The sequence below is a fragment of the Canis lupus genome, chromosome 3, assembly GCF_011100685.1.
Source record: "Canis lupus familiaris isolate Mischka breed German Shepherd chromosome 3, alternate assembly UU_Cfam_GSD_1.0, whole genome shotgun sequence".
NCBI classification, from domain to species: domain Eukaryota; kingdom Metazoa; phylum Chordata; class Mammalia; order Carnivora; family Canidae; genus Canis; species Canis lupus.
The window spans coordinates 610,147-624,790 of record NC_049224.1 but is presented as its reverse complement, the minus strand read 5'-3'; the positions used below and the strand labels follow the sequence as shown (position 1 = coordinate 624,790).

The window sequence follows — 14,644 nt, the reverse complement described above, 5'->3', positions numbered from 1 at the left end:
ATATGAACGTCCTTGATCCACCACTCCTCGAAGCGGGAGGGAAGGAGGGATTGTGTTTTACCGCGCGCCAGAAAATTAGCTGGCTGAAAAAAGTAGAGAAACACATCTAGATTTCCACTGCACACAAAAGAACTGTCATAAACGCAAATCGACATTCATTTGTGAGCGCGACGCACCTGAAGAACGTGTGATGTTCCACGCTGCACTTCCAAAGATGCTTGCAGGCCGTTTTGCTTCGAGCTTCAAAAAAGAACGAGGTTTCGTTGCACTGGAAGTAAAAAAAAAGGAAGAGAATATGAGTGACCGGGGGCCGTGATCGCATCCCGATGAGAGCAAGTGGAAACCGACCCCTGATGCCAAGGGGATGCCCGTGAGCCCAGGGCTCCACTGCCCTGGTATAGGACATTCAGGCCAGGTCTACACAGATGACTAGGGACGCCTGGGGGGGCTCGGCAGTTGAGCACCCGCCTTCGGCCCAGGGCGTGACCCTGGGGTCCCGGGATCGAGTCCCGTGTCAGCACGGAGCCTGCGTCTCCCTTGGCCTGTGTCTCTGCCTCTCTCTGTGTCTCTCATGAATAAATAAAAATAATAATAATAAAAATTAAATAAAATAAAATTTTTAAAAAATAAATAAAAAACAAACCGATGACTAAAGAGAGTCAGGAGGAGCCGACGTGAGCAGTGCCACCCGAGCAGCTGCAAGGACGCTGGCTTCCACGTCCCGCAGCCAGGCATCGGGTGAATCAGAGGGGATGACGACGACGACGACTGGATCCCGCGACAGGGGTAAAGTACGTCACGGGAACACACTGAGTGTCAACTAGTACTTTAGCCCGGTGGTCACTCACCTACGTCCGACCATAGGAAATAACTCTAATTGCTACACTCTTGAAAACTGTTAATTGTTGAAAACGATTGTAATTGAAGACTCGATTGTTATATTATACAAAACACTATTTTTTTTAAGTGACTAAAACGCAAGTACTCGAATAAACCGCAGGCTCTGTGAAGCTCTGCAACGGGCTTTCACCTGACACAGACCTTGCGAGCTCGCGTGCAGACGCGCCCCGGGACACGGTTCCTGCGGGCGTGCGGACACAGAGTTGCCAGGGCCGGGGTGACTGGAAGGGCCTGCCCACCCTCTAAGAAGGACACGACAGCGCAGGCATGAGTCTCCCCCACGTGCGCCCAAACGAGAGGCTCATCTGCAGGATGCACAGGCATGACGAGGGCAGGCCAGTCCATGCAGCCGGCGGCAAGGCCACCCAGAGCCCCAGAACCTCGCGCGGCTGGGGAAGGAACTTCAGATGATCCTGGGGGTCCGTCCTGGGAAACGTGACCCAGTGAGTGAAGGATCGGGGCTTGGGGTGGCAAGGGGATGGGTGGCAAGCTCAGGCTGCTTCGATTTTGAGGCGCCCACGGGGACGCAGACACGCCGAGCAGCCCCCACCGAGGACCCCACCACGGGCCCGAAGCCGGGCTGCAGGGTAAGGCCACACGGGCTCCAAAAGAAGGTGACGAGTCTTCAGGGGCGCTCGTGAAAGGGGCGGGGATCAGGAAGTCAGGGCTGCGGGGGGGAAGAAAACTCCACGGATTCACAAAGGGTTTGTGGAGAAGCAAGGGACTCGGGGGGCGGGCATGGACAGGAAATCACGGCAGGTCCTGGGGGGCTCCTGGGGGGACGGGAACGCTGGCAGTGGAGGGCCTTCCTCCTCTGCTTCCCTTCCCTTTAACACACAGTGGACGCACATGGTGCCAGTGCCGGCAGTGATCCAGGGGCACGCGGAGAGCCATGGCTGCCCCCACCGTCCTCATCCCCGACGTGGCCGCTGGTAAGATACCCGACCACGACAGCCGCGTGTTCTCGACTCACTGGGTCACCCCAAGAAATGACGCACGGCCGTTCACTCTAAAATGATTTTCCCTGTGATTCGTTGTCAGCATAAATGGCTAAGAAAGTACGTACAGACGGGCTGTCCCGTCCGCTGCCCGGTCACCAGCTTTCAACGGTGACAGCACTGCCGGGGCCAGGGTGTATGGACGCGACCACCGGGGCTGGGGCATGGGGGATGTGACCACCAGGGCCAGGGTGTATGGATGTGACCACCAGGGCCGGGGCGTGGGAGACAGGATCACTGGGGCCGGGGTGTATGGGGATGCGACCACTGGGGCCGGGGCATGGGAGACGTGAGCACTGGGGCTGGGGTGTATGGACGCGACCACCAGGGCTGGGGCATGGGGGACGTGAGCACTGGGGCTGGGGTGTATGGATGTGACCACCGGGGCCAGGGTGTATGGATGTGACCCCTGGGGCCAGGGCATGGGAGACGTGAGCACCAGGGCCAGGGCGTATGGATGCGACCGCAGGGCTGGGGTGTATGGACGCGGTGGCTGGTCAGCGGAGCTCTGTGACATGGACCCTTGAACACTGTAGCAAGAGCATCCACAAAGACATTGAGACTCAAGTGCCCGGGAGCAAACTGCAAAACAGTCACCTAATTACCTATCACCCAGATTTCCAAAAATGGAGGAGAAACCAAAAAAAAAAAAAAAAAAAAGATTTCATCTTAAAGCAGATCCCCTCACACTTTTTTCATTTTATTCTCCATAAACGTCTATATTCTTGTTCTTTTCAAGCGGAGACGCAGGCACAGGACATTCAAGATGCTTTTCTTCACCATCACCTCGCGAGGGCAGCTCCCACAGGGCTGGGCTTTCTCAAGTGTCCCGGGTACGATCCCATTAAGGGAGCAAGAGGTTCCCACGGGCCCCTAATGACCCTGTCGTGTGCAAGGGACAAGCAGGGGCTCGTTCCCCGTCGACACAGGGCTGGGGGCAGGGCAGTCCAAAGACTGCAAGGAGGGCGCACACGACCGAAAATGAAACCAGGAATTCTGAATCAATTCCATGCACCTCTGCCCCTGACGGTCGCCGCTGACGTGGATGGGCCTCAGGTGGCGCAAGGTCTCTGCCCCGAAACCCGTTTGCAAACAGACGCCGACAGCTAGCAGCTTCGCACCCGCTGGCGGAAAGGGAGCAGGTCCGGACCCTCCAACATCCATTCCAACCCACGTGACCTAAGCGCCGAGGGCCCCCTTTGGCAAACGCGCTCACGCGGCCTCCCAGCCTGTCACGTTGACAGGAGAGCTGAGCCCTGAGTCTGTCCCCCACGCGGGCTCTGCACACGGTGGGGTGCGGTGCAGGCCTCGGGTGCACGGCCCTGAGACCAAGGCCGCGGCTGAGACCTAGAGTCAGACATAACCACAGAGTCGCGTGTCCCGAGTCCCGTTAGTACAGGATTTTACGATAATTTTATTCCGTGCCCTGAGCAGGTTCACGTCACCCGCAGCTTGAGTGCCACGTGGCGGTTTCACGGCCCCTAGGTAAACTCGCTCATGCTTCTAGTCCCTGCACGTGCTCAGAACTCAGGACCTGCAGCCTCTGGATGGACCCCACCCCGACCGCCTGTGGCCTCCACGCCCCACCGGCCCCCAGGCGCTGTCTCACGGGAGCCACAGTACGGCCCGCCCTCCCACCCCCTGGAACCCTGGGCACCTGTCTACTGGGTCCCATTTATGTTTGTCCCGCCTCCGAGGTCACAGCGGTGACCTCGGGTCCACTGCATCGGGAATCGTTCTGGAAAGATCAGTGCTTCTAATGGCGACAGTAAGATGCGGGCATCGTGGGTCCTGGAAGAGCCAGCGGCGGGGGCAGGGGTTGCCAACCCCCAGGATCCACGGAGGTTGAGGGGAGGGGACCGGGAAGGCTGAGGGATCCAGGCGACAGCTCGCCGGTGCCTGCACGTACTTGCTGCATGTCTGGAGCGTGGCCTGGGGGCCTGACGGCCGTCAGCAGGAACACCACGAGGCAGCCCCCCGCTGGGGAAGCAAAGGCGAGGAGCGGAACTTGGGACAGACACCAAGACAGACTCCGAGACATGCCCCGGGGCCTACGCGTCTTGAAAAACGTCACAGCAAACGGCGAGCCTGAATGAGCAGGGTTGAATGCGGCAGTACGGGGGGAAAGTGGGCGCCATACGTGGCCCCGCGGGCCTGTGAAGGGCCCAGACCACGTCCCCCAACACAAACCACCTTCTTCCTGGGAAAGGAACTTGGCGAACTGTCCTCTTACTCTTTCTTTCAGTTTTCCCGTCCGGGGAACTGACAGCCGTGGTATAGAGCTCATTCTGTGTCCTATTTGAAGACATTCATGGACGCAAACCCAGGCATCCAGACGGGTTCCAGGTTCCTGTCACTCCATCTGTCCCCGGGCTTCTCTTTAGAGAAACCACGGCATTCACTAAAACGTTGGCATTTCTGTCTACTACTTGCAGGTTCATTCTTTAAAAATTTTATTTCGTTTAAGTTCAATTACTTAACATGTATCAGTCTCGGGGGTTCAGACTCACCAGCCTCCCACGGGAACTGGTGCCCCCCATCACCCCAGTGCTCATCACCCAGTGACCCCTTCCCCTCAGCCCCCCACCCCCTGGAGCGGCCTTTGTTTCCCAGAGTTAAGAGTTTTTAGGGTACATCTCCTTCTCTCGTTTCATCTTATTCTGTTTTTTCCTCCCTTCCATGTGATCATGTTTTCTTCCTACAATCCCACACGAGTGTCATCCTGCGACAACTGCCTTTCACAGATTTATTTTCTTAAAGGTACCCTTTACTCCCAGTTTACAAACGTTACAGGTTCTTAGATAATACGTGTTACTCAAGCTTGTTAAAATGAAGGCAAACCTGGTAAAAATCTACCAACGCCCAATTTAAAAATGTCTTACAGCAGAATTTTACATTTCCCCCCCCCAAAATAAGCGGCCCGTGTGATTTGATTATAGAGAAGGTCAAGACATGTAACAGCAAGTGAAGCTGAGGCGAAAGCCAGGCCCTAGAAGCCCTGCGTGCCATCCCACCGTGGCGCCGGCTACCCTGCTGCCCAGACTGGGCCAGACCGAGGTGCCCCAGCAGCCCTAAGCCTCGTGAGGCCAAGACAATCCCGATTCAGAGACGTGGCCAGGAAGGCATCTATTTTAATTCCAACTTCAGACTGGGAGCATTCAACCTCAAAACAACCCTGAAAGGCAGACTTTGTCGTTCTCACTCTATAAAGAAACAGAAGCGGGCAGCTGGGGGGCGGCTCAGCGGTTGAGCGCCGCCTTCATCCCAGGGTGTGACCCGGGGTCCTGGGATCAAGTCGTGCATCAGCATGGAGCCTGCTTCTCCCTCTGCCCGTGTCTCTGCCTTGGTCTCTCTGTGTCTCATGAATAAATAAAATTTAAAAAAAAAGAGAGGATCCCTGGGGGGCTGAGCGGTTTAGAGCCTGCCTTCGGCCCAGGGCACAATCCTGGAGTCCCGGGATCGAGTCCCACATCGGGCTCCCTGCATGGAGCCTGCTTCTCCCTCTGCCTGTGTCTCTGCCTCTCTCTCTCTCCAGGTCTATCATTCATAAATAAATAAATAAATAAATAAATAAATAAATAAATAAATAAATAAATCTTTTTTAAAAAAATAAAAATAAAAAAAAGAAAGAAACAGAAGCTACACGTTACCCGGTGAATCGTCCAAAGTCAGGACAGTGGGAGGCCTGGACCTAAGCCATGCAATTCGACCACAGGCCTAGCAGCCACCACCCAACCTGAGAGACGCCCTGCAGCTGTGGGCGTCACGTCCTCACACGTTGTGCGGGAAACACAGGAGGGTGCAGGAGCTCCAGCCGGAGGAGGGGACGCGGGAACACCTAACAGAGCTACGCGGAGCACTCACACCTACTCCCGGGAGCTTACCCCAAAGGCACTCCTGCGACAGGACACACACACGCAGGCACAAAGGCACTGGAGGAAAACGTATGATTGCAAAGTGCCGAACACCAGCTGCCTATGTGCGCACGAGACACAGAGCGCATGGACTATGTACGTGCCCCCCAGGAGCCCCACGTCGCCGCACTAAAGGACGGGGAGCGCTCCATGGACTGGACCGCAGAGGGCTCTTACGGCCTGAGAGAACGCGAAGCACCAAGGCGAACGGCAGCACTGCCCTGCGGGCAGGAAAGTTTTCTGTGTGCTTCGCTGAGCAGATGGAAGCACAAGAGGGATGAACCATCCAGCACAGAGGCTGGCGACCCACACACAACGGTCGGGAAACAGGGACGGAGGATGGGGATTAGTCACCCTGCTCTGTGCTTTTGTGTAGGTTTGGCTTTGGGAAGCATGTCAGCCCCGGGCCCTGAAAAGGCCCAAAGTCACCCGTGAGCAGTAACCACACCTAACACCCAGATGTGCACCTTTCCCTCCCGTAGACAGAACCAGGGCTCGCTGGAGACGTGGCTGCTGATGGGGTGGAAGTGGGGCAGGCACACAGTCGGTATAGGATGCACCTGAAACTCCGTGGTGCACCGAAAGAGGGAGAAAATGATGCAAAAAAGGCCAAGGTTAGGTCAAAAGGCCCGGGAGGTCCTGCTGAGCACGTCTATGATGACCTGGGAGCACACAGGTGCGGTCGCGGACTGCACCCCCAGTGGGGGAGGCAACCAGTGCTCATGCAGGTGGGGCAGGGGAGGGATGGCGTAAGGCCAAGGGCTGACTGGTGAGCGGCGGGTGCGCAGCGGCTGGGGGCGGTCACAGCAGGGGCAGCCCTCAGGGGCCCCTCGGCCTACAAGGAAGTGCCGGAGAGGGCCGGGGTACTTGTGCTGAGTGAAATGACCTACCCGCAGATTACTTACTGACTGTAAGGGAGGAAAAAGGGAACCAGGAACTATTCAGTGCAAAACGGAGTCGACGTCCCGACTAGGTGACCCAACCCCGTGAGACCAGGAGACGAGCGGTTGCCACGTGGCTGCAGACGCAACGGCCCGAGGAGGGCACGACCGCGGACGTGGCTCCCAGTCAGGAACATGGGACACGACAGGTGCACGTGACGGGAGAAGTTTCCTGGTTTGGTTTTTAAAGATCTTATTTATTCATGAGAGACAGAGAGAGAGAGAGGCAGAGACCCAGGCAGAAGGAGAAGCAGGCTCCATGCAGGGAGCCCGACGCGGGACTCGATCCTGGGACCCGGGGTCACAGCCAAGCGTCCTGCGGTTCCACCGAGCGCGTCCTGCCCTGGACCCGCTGAAGCTTTTACAGTGTGTGACCCCGAGACCCCCGGATCACCCAGAAAACAGCCGTGTGTGGGGAAGGAGAGGAATGGAAAAGGGAAGGCAGTGAAACCCTAACAGGGACCGGATGGGAGGCCAGGGGTGGGACCCCATCCTCTGCAGTACTTTCATTTTTGCCACTTTGTATGGATTTGGCGTTACTGTCACAGGACAGAACATCCGTACGTGTCTCGTTCCCCCGAGGGCGTGAAAGCCCGTGAGGTGAGCGAGGCCGCTGGGCTTGTCCACAGTGCGGTGCTCTGGCCGGGACTCCGTGGGGCTGCTCCACGCTGGGCCGGGACGTCTCCGCACCGTGGCTTCACCTGCTGCGGACCCACAGGGTGTTCCTCACCCAGCACCTCGGCTTCCCTCTGACCCCCGCTGCCACCCCAACGTCAGTGGCAGCTGATGGCCTCCATGCCCAGGTCCCTCACAATAGGGAACGTTCCCTGCCCTGCCTTCCTGCCCTCACCCGGGGTGACGTCCTGGTGCCCCCTGGAACCATGGCCTCCAGACCCCAGCTGTCGCCCCCAGCGTCCAGGGCTGTCCTTCCAGAATCCTCTACGCCGCTGTCACCAAGGACGCAGCAGGTGTTGGATGGACCCTCCTCGTCACAGTACCCCTGGGCTCTTAGTTCCTCCAACTTAAGAAACAAACCAAAACCTCCTGGCCCGCTGCCCCGACAGCCATGCTCCCACGTGGCCCCGTCACGCCGAAATTCAAGAGCTGCCAGGTCGCCCTCGCCCGGTCCCACCCCATCAGCTCTCCAGTCTCTCCCTAAGAAACGCGCATCGGGGGTGGTCTCTCCCGTGAGTGCCGCGAGCACCGCGGCAGGCTCACATCTGCAGGGGGACCCTGCCTGGGGGTTCTCAGGGGGCGCGGCCTGGGGCTCCCCCTGCAAGCCAGGAAAGTGGTCCCATCCATGCCCTCCCACCTTCCTGCATTCAGCAGCCGCCCCGTCCCCTCCCGACCTGCCACCTTCAGCCTTGGCCACAACACGGGGCCATGGTTGGCCCACCTGGTCCAGCCGGTCCGCCTCCCACCTGCCCGGGTACTGCCTCTCGGCCTCCTCCGAGTCGTCCACCGGGTGGCCCAGTGTCCGGCTCCGAACTCCAGGCTGTGCCAGCGCTGCTCAGTCTCCGCATCCTGCCCGGACTCTGGTCCTGAACGCTAGACTCGTAGATCCCACTCATTAAGTATCTCCGCTTAGGGACAACGTCTCCTGGGGTGCCCAGCGTGGAGCACCCGCCTTGGGGTCAGCGCGTGACCCCGGGTCCTGGGATTGAGTCCCGCGTCGGGCTCCTGCATGGAGCCTGCTTCTCCCTCTGCCTGTGTCTCTGCCTCTCTCTCTGTGTCTCTCATGAATAAATAAATGAAATCTTAAAAAAAATAAATGAATACACGTCTCCCCTCACACGCCTAACGGGATGTCAAATGTAACGTGTTACATGTGGGACCCCTGGCCTTCCTCCCCAACCCTGCTCTACCCAAAGCTCCTCGCCTCGCCGGTGAGCAGCCACAAGCTTCCTGTCTTCTGGCCGAACACCGTTGCGTCAGCAGGACTCCGCTGTCTGCACCTCCCCACACCCGGGAAGCCGTGCGGCTGCATCCAGAAGCCACCAGTTTCTCAGCACCTGATATGTTGCTACCTGGTCTGAGTCATCAGGCTCTTTCGTCTGGGAAAGAGCATGATTTTTTGTTTTTTATGCATTATTTTTATTTTTATGCATCATGTTTTTAAGATTTTAACTAATCCCTACACTCCACAGGGGCTCAAGCTCAGGACGTCAAGCTCGAGAGCTGCTCGCTCTACTGACTGAGCCCGCCGGGCGCCCCTTGTCTGCATTCCTTACATAAGCATGAGCCGCTCGACGGGTGAACAGGCTACAATGTTCATGCTCCAGGAATTCTCTGAAAAGCAACCATTTGAGACTTTAAAAAAAAATGTAAACCACTTCTAATAAACACGTATCCTTAAAACCAAGAGCTAACACGTAAGCAGTGAAATAGTGATATTTTCATTAAAATCACGACCCAGTCGAGGATGCCGTATATTACTAGATCACGTAACGCCGAGCCGTAAGTCGTGATCAACGCGATGAAATATGAAACATCAACAACAGAAATGAGAAGATAAGTCGCATTTTTACTTGCAAGTGACATCACTAGATACCTACAAAAATATATGAGAATCGAATTAAGAACCCTTGGCTAGCACCCAAGAATCCAACAACACAGCCAGGGCTGAAATCAATGTAAAATTCCATGATTTTTGCTTCCAGCAGCAGAAGCAGTTGTAAGACACAACAGGAGGAAAAACCGGATCCACGAAATCAAGGGGAAAAAAGCCAAACGCATGAAACTAAAACACATTGTCAAACACCGTGCAGGCACATGTGAATAAATATAATAAAAAAGGAGACGGATCCCCGGGTGGCTCCGCGGTTGAGCATCTGCCTTCGGCCCAGGGCGTGACCCTGGGGTCCCGGGATTGAGTCCCGCGTCGGGTCCCTGCGTGGAGCCTGCTTCTCCCTCTGCCTGTGTCCCTGCCTCTCTCTGTGTCTCTCATGAATAAATAAATAGAACCTTAAAAAAAAGAAATGCTTATAAAAGGATATTAGATACGAGACCTGTGTACAGAACCGCGTAAGAGGCAGCCTGCCTACGTACGCAAGACGTGCGCTAACGGGGCAAAATCTGAAAGGAGCTGCACCAAAATAACAATCACTGCCTCTGACTTTGAAAAAGTGATTCTCATGGTCTTCTTTGTATTTCCCAGACTTTCTACCATCACCATGGAAGCCCTTTCTCCTAAAAGACTTTATTTTCTGGGCGGTACTACTGGAGGCACAGGGCCAGTTCTGAAGCCTAAACAACGCACAGGAGCACAACGGTAATGAGCCGCTGAGCCGGTCAGGCGACCTGGTGTCCGCAAAGATGGGTTCTGAGCCGCCGATAACCGCCGCTCCCTCGAAGACGAACCACCGAACTCAAATGGGACTCGGTTATACCCAAGGAAGAGGGAACCGTCACTTGCGAGTGGAGGGAGGGTCAGCTCACGCCAGTGCATGCTCCGTGGATCAGGCTGCGTCATGCGCTGGGAGACACGCAGTCCCGACAAGCGGGGCAGGCGGTGCTGGTGGCACCGCGTGAGCCCGGGCGGCCCTCCCATGTGCTGGGCACCCACAGCCTCCCTGCGCACCCGGGCCCACTGCCTGGGCTGCCGGGGCAGGAAGCAGAAGGAGCGTCCCAGCCGTGTTTAAGCTCTCGGGGACTCGTGGTCCAGAGCATGGGTCCGGGGCGGGGGTATATTCAACCTACGGTCCCTGTTAGGCCTAATAATCAACCTAATGCTATGGTTAAGCAAGCGGCTGCCTCGCGGAGAGACACCCCAGTGGCGACAGAGGCAGGCTGCCCAACGAGACGGCCCGGGACACGGAGTGCTTTGCTTACATGACTGTCCTAGGGTAAAAATAATAATAATAATAATAAATTCCCTTTGATTGGAGCCTGAGTTCAGCACCGTGCAAGGGATCGATGGCACCACGTAACACGCAGCAGCACGCAGCGTCTCAGGTGGGCCCCAGTACCCACTCCTTGTGCACACTGGGCCAGAGCCGCGTGCGTGGAAACGAGGTCATACCGCAGACACCGCCGTTAAAAAAAAACACAAAAGGTACCAGTTCTGTTATTTTTGTTTTCACCGAATAATGAAGACTCTAAAAGACATTGAAAGTTCAAGCGTAGCTGCAACTACGGTAAAGTTGCAAGGTCTTTCTGAGTCAGGAGACCTTTTAAGGCTGCCTTAGGACAACATAAAAGTGGTTGACCAAAGGGCCTCAGTCACAGCACTAAGGTATACGGGGGAAAATGCCCGTGAATAATAGTGGTGCTGCCACAAAAAGCCTTATTTCTTATAACATTCCTACCAAAAACATGACCTGGTTTTTCCAACACATGAAGGAGGCCTTCCTCCTTGCAGTGAGTCCCGTGAAACCAGGAGCAGGTCGGGGGAAAACCACGCGGCAGATGGTGGTTGATGATGTCCTACTCCACAGGTGGTTCCCATTCAATCCTACAGCGCATCTTTTAAGGTTGACGCGTCCCATCAGCAGTTGAACAGAACTAGACTGTTATAGGCTATTCGGACGTGGGTGGATCATTTTCCTTAAAATCTGGAATTTCCCCTCCTTACACATTAAAACTAATTCCAAGATCCACGTTTAATCTCATCAACGAACAGCCGTCGGTCACAGCTGAGCGGGTTTTGCGGGTGCACAGGACACAGCGTCCGCACGCCGGGTCAGCGACGGGGGCGCGTGCCGCGTGCGAGCACCTGCTACCCATGAGACGCCTGGATCTCAATGTCCATTTGATGCCACCCACTTGGGTGTTTGGTCCACACAGAACCACTACCAAAGCCACACAAGGATGAGTTCTCACACATGGTATTTTCACTAATTTATCCCATAAATGCAGCTCTGAGTAACAGGCCCTCCGGGGGGGTCACATTCACAGGCGGATTAAAAGGAAGCTTTCACATCCTCGCCTTTTTTTTGGCGCCGTTTCTTAAGAGCTACCTGTCAAGGCCTGAAAGCGGCCGCGGGCTCCCGCAAGTACGGGCCCAGTACCCCAGCGATCCCGTAGGACACTGCCAAGCTTGGGGCACCTCTGCCTGCCTCATGCCCGCCTTTAAAAGCAGCCAGGATTTCCCATGCGGTGCATCACCACACTCAACTAGGGAGACAACAGAGGCGGGACTCCCCACAGGTCCTTTAATGTAGTTTGGGACAAAATCAGGACCCTCTTCGTCCCATGTGCAGCTGCACACTTCCGGTGATATGATCCCACCTTCGTAGATAGGTGACTCTAATCATGACGATCATCTCCTATTTTCTCTTGTGCCCTTGGAAGGGTTTTTTCCTCTTTGCCTAAACTACCAACCAGCTCACTCACTCGTACTCGCTCCCCTTTCCCTTCCTGGACAAGAACTCGTGCACCCGAGTCGATTAACCGGGCTCCACGCGGCCGAGCCACAGAACACGGCGGTTCTACTTCCCAAGGCCTTTCGCATCATCAGGGAGCAGAAACCACTTCCCTCCCATTAAGCCGCGCACTCAACGGAAACTTACGTCTTTTCCCAGCACTCTGAGTTCAAACTGTGTCTCCTTGAAGTGAACCTTTGTGATCCGTGGCCTGAAAAACAAAGCAGGAGGTGGGGGTGGCCTGGTTTTGTAAGAATCAAGCTTTTAGCAGTTCGGGGAAGCTTCCAGTGGAAATGAAGGGCTCATCCCCGCTGCTCTGCACGAGGAGGGTGGAGGGTTCCCTGCGGGTCACGCGCTCTGGATGCCTCCTGACGGGGTTCTGTGCATCCTCCTGGGCTGCTCCGGCGATGCACACAAGCCTGCAGCCCCAGGCCCGGCATGGGCTGCAGGAGCCTGCCTGGCCTGAAGGCCTCCCCGCGCAGCATCAGCGCCTACACTGCAATGGGGACGGAACCCGACCCCCCGCAATCTGCAGGGCTGGACAGTCCGGAGCCAGAGCACCCAACATCCACAAGGAAAATGCAGACCGAGATGCACCCAGAGAACCCTTACCCGGATTTCACTCCATAATCCATCGACCCCTGGAAACGGTCTTTCCGCCGACAAGCCCCCCGACGCCCGCACGCCGCGCGGGATACCACCGCTGCCCCCCAAGGTCTACTCACCAGAAATACTTCCCCACTTGCTTTTTATTCTTGTAGACGACGACACCAACCGGTGTTAATCCTAAGAAGTACTCAGATTTGTTTTCTCCCTGCAGAAACAGACACGTGCCTATAATCAACGAATTCATTCGCGGCAAAGCCCTTTGTTGAGCTGAGTCTGGCTGTAATACTGGGTCAAGCTTCTCAAAGACTAGCTAAGCTCTCGTAGTTGCTAGCTTGCTGCTCTTTTTTTTTTTTTTTTTCCGAATTTATAACGAAACATTTTCTGAGTATATTCACCATTCGTGACTTTAAGACGACTCGAAACAGGTAAAGATACCATCTCCCATGCTAAAGACTCAAAGCCCTCACTTTGCAGGCAATGATAAATCCTAATGAAAAAAACGAGATTCTGAAATGAAAAAGTCGGGAGTGGGCATGAAGGACAGGCATGCGTCTACATAGGTTTTATTTCTACTCTGAGGTCAAATAACAGCCTGCAAAGTCATATTCCCAGGGAACATAAGGCAACCAACGTGTTTTGAAAGAATACCAGCTGTTGCCCACTTTTAGTTCTAAAAATTCAATCTTAAAGGAACGTACAGAAGATTCTAATGAAACCCATTCATTTGCCATGAATTCCTAACATCCACAAAAGTGTTTATGAATCAGGATAAGCATTACACAAATGCTGAAGAATTTTGCCCGACGTTGTTTCTTTACACATTTCCTACAGAATGTATTCCTTAAAAAACTAAAAGCCTGACGTGGTTTAGAGGTGTCTCTTAAATGGCAGTGGCACAGAGCATGTAACAGGTAACGAGACTGGAATCTAAAATATCCGGGAACTCCCACTTCCCTGAAATACATAACTTCTACTTCCATATAAAAGTACACTCGGGGATGCTGCTGACTCCTTACAAACAATGAGAGTATTTCTCGTTTTAGGAAACTCTGATGTGTACGAGACACACTGAGAAACGAACGCACGAATGCGTTACTCGCATTGCGGTTTCATTAAGGTTCCCTAAAAATCACGTAATTTACTGGCCATCGTGCACCCATAACCTGGAGCCCTTCATATTCCTGTAAAGAAGGCGGCACCTGGCTCCTTGTCTCGAATCATTAAATTTGACTGTCTCTAACTAAACTCTTTCATAAAATGAAAGGCGGGAACATTTCAACCTCGCTGGCAAAGAATTAACAATTGGTGACCTTAGAGAGGCGGCTTCGGGGCTAAGACTTGGGTCCAGAGCACCCAACACGGACCGGGTGTGACTGTTCCCGGACTGCATTCGGCAAGCTTTCATCAGCTGCTGGGGAAAATCTGCAAAAATGTTTCTACTGCTGGGGCGGCAGTGACTGTGGGAAGCAGCGCCCCTGACATTAGGAACCTGCACATCCAACACAGGCCCACCAGCTGCTGCACCCGTACTGGTGCCCAAAGCCTGCTTCTCTGGAAGGTGATCTCATGAGTGTTTTTCAGCCATAAAATCTACTTTTGGAAAATCCTCCTGTTTTCCGTCTAATGCAATCAATTATAGACCCATTTTAAATGGCTCTGACATTTAGCTAAGCCCTCCAGAGCGGTTATCCAGATTGTGTTTTCAAGCCCAGTTAATTGTCTCCTACACGTGGAAACGTAATCACAGACTTTTAAGCAAAACTCATTAGGGTTGAATCCACGCAAGAGATTCTTTGTGCTCAAAGAGCACCGGTGGAAAAGCATCACGTGCTTGCTAACCGACAGGATGGCAGCTTTCCTTTGGGGGTTTTGGTGACTTTTTAAGAAAAATGTCATCAGCTTAAAAATACCTCGTGTTA

General features: G+C 54.6%; 1 protein-coding gene across 1 annotated transcript in view; it reads right to left on the bottom strand.

Moving 5' to 3' along the window:
* EPB41L4A (erythrocyte membrane protein band 4.1 like 4A) overlaps nt 1-14,644 on the bottom strand; it is a 180,509-nt gene that overhangs the window by 59,379 nt on the left and 106,486 nt on the right. The window contains exons 8-10 of the mRNA XM_038532143.1: nt 12,842-12,930; nt 12,264-12,327; nt 177-268 (exon numbers count right to left, since the gene is read on the bottom strand). Of these exons, the coding sequence (XP_038388071.1) occupies nt 177-268; nt 12,264-12,327; nt 12,842-12,930 (245 nt within the window). The remainder of the gene's footprint in view (nt 1-176; nt 269-12,263; nt 12,328-12,841; nt 12,931-14,644) is intronic.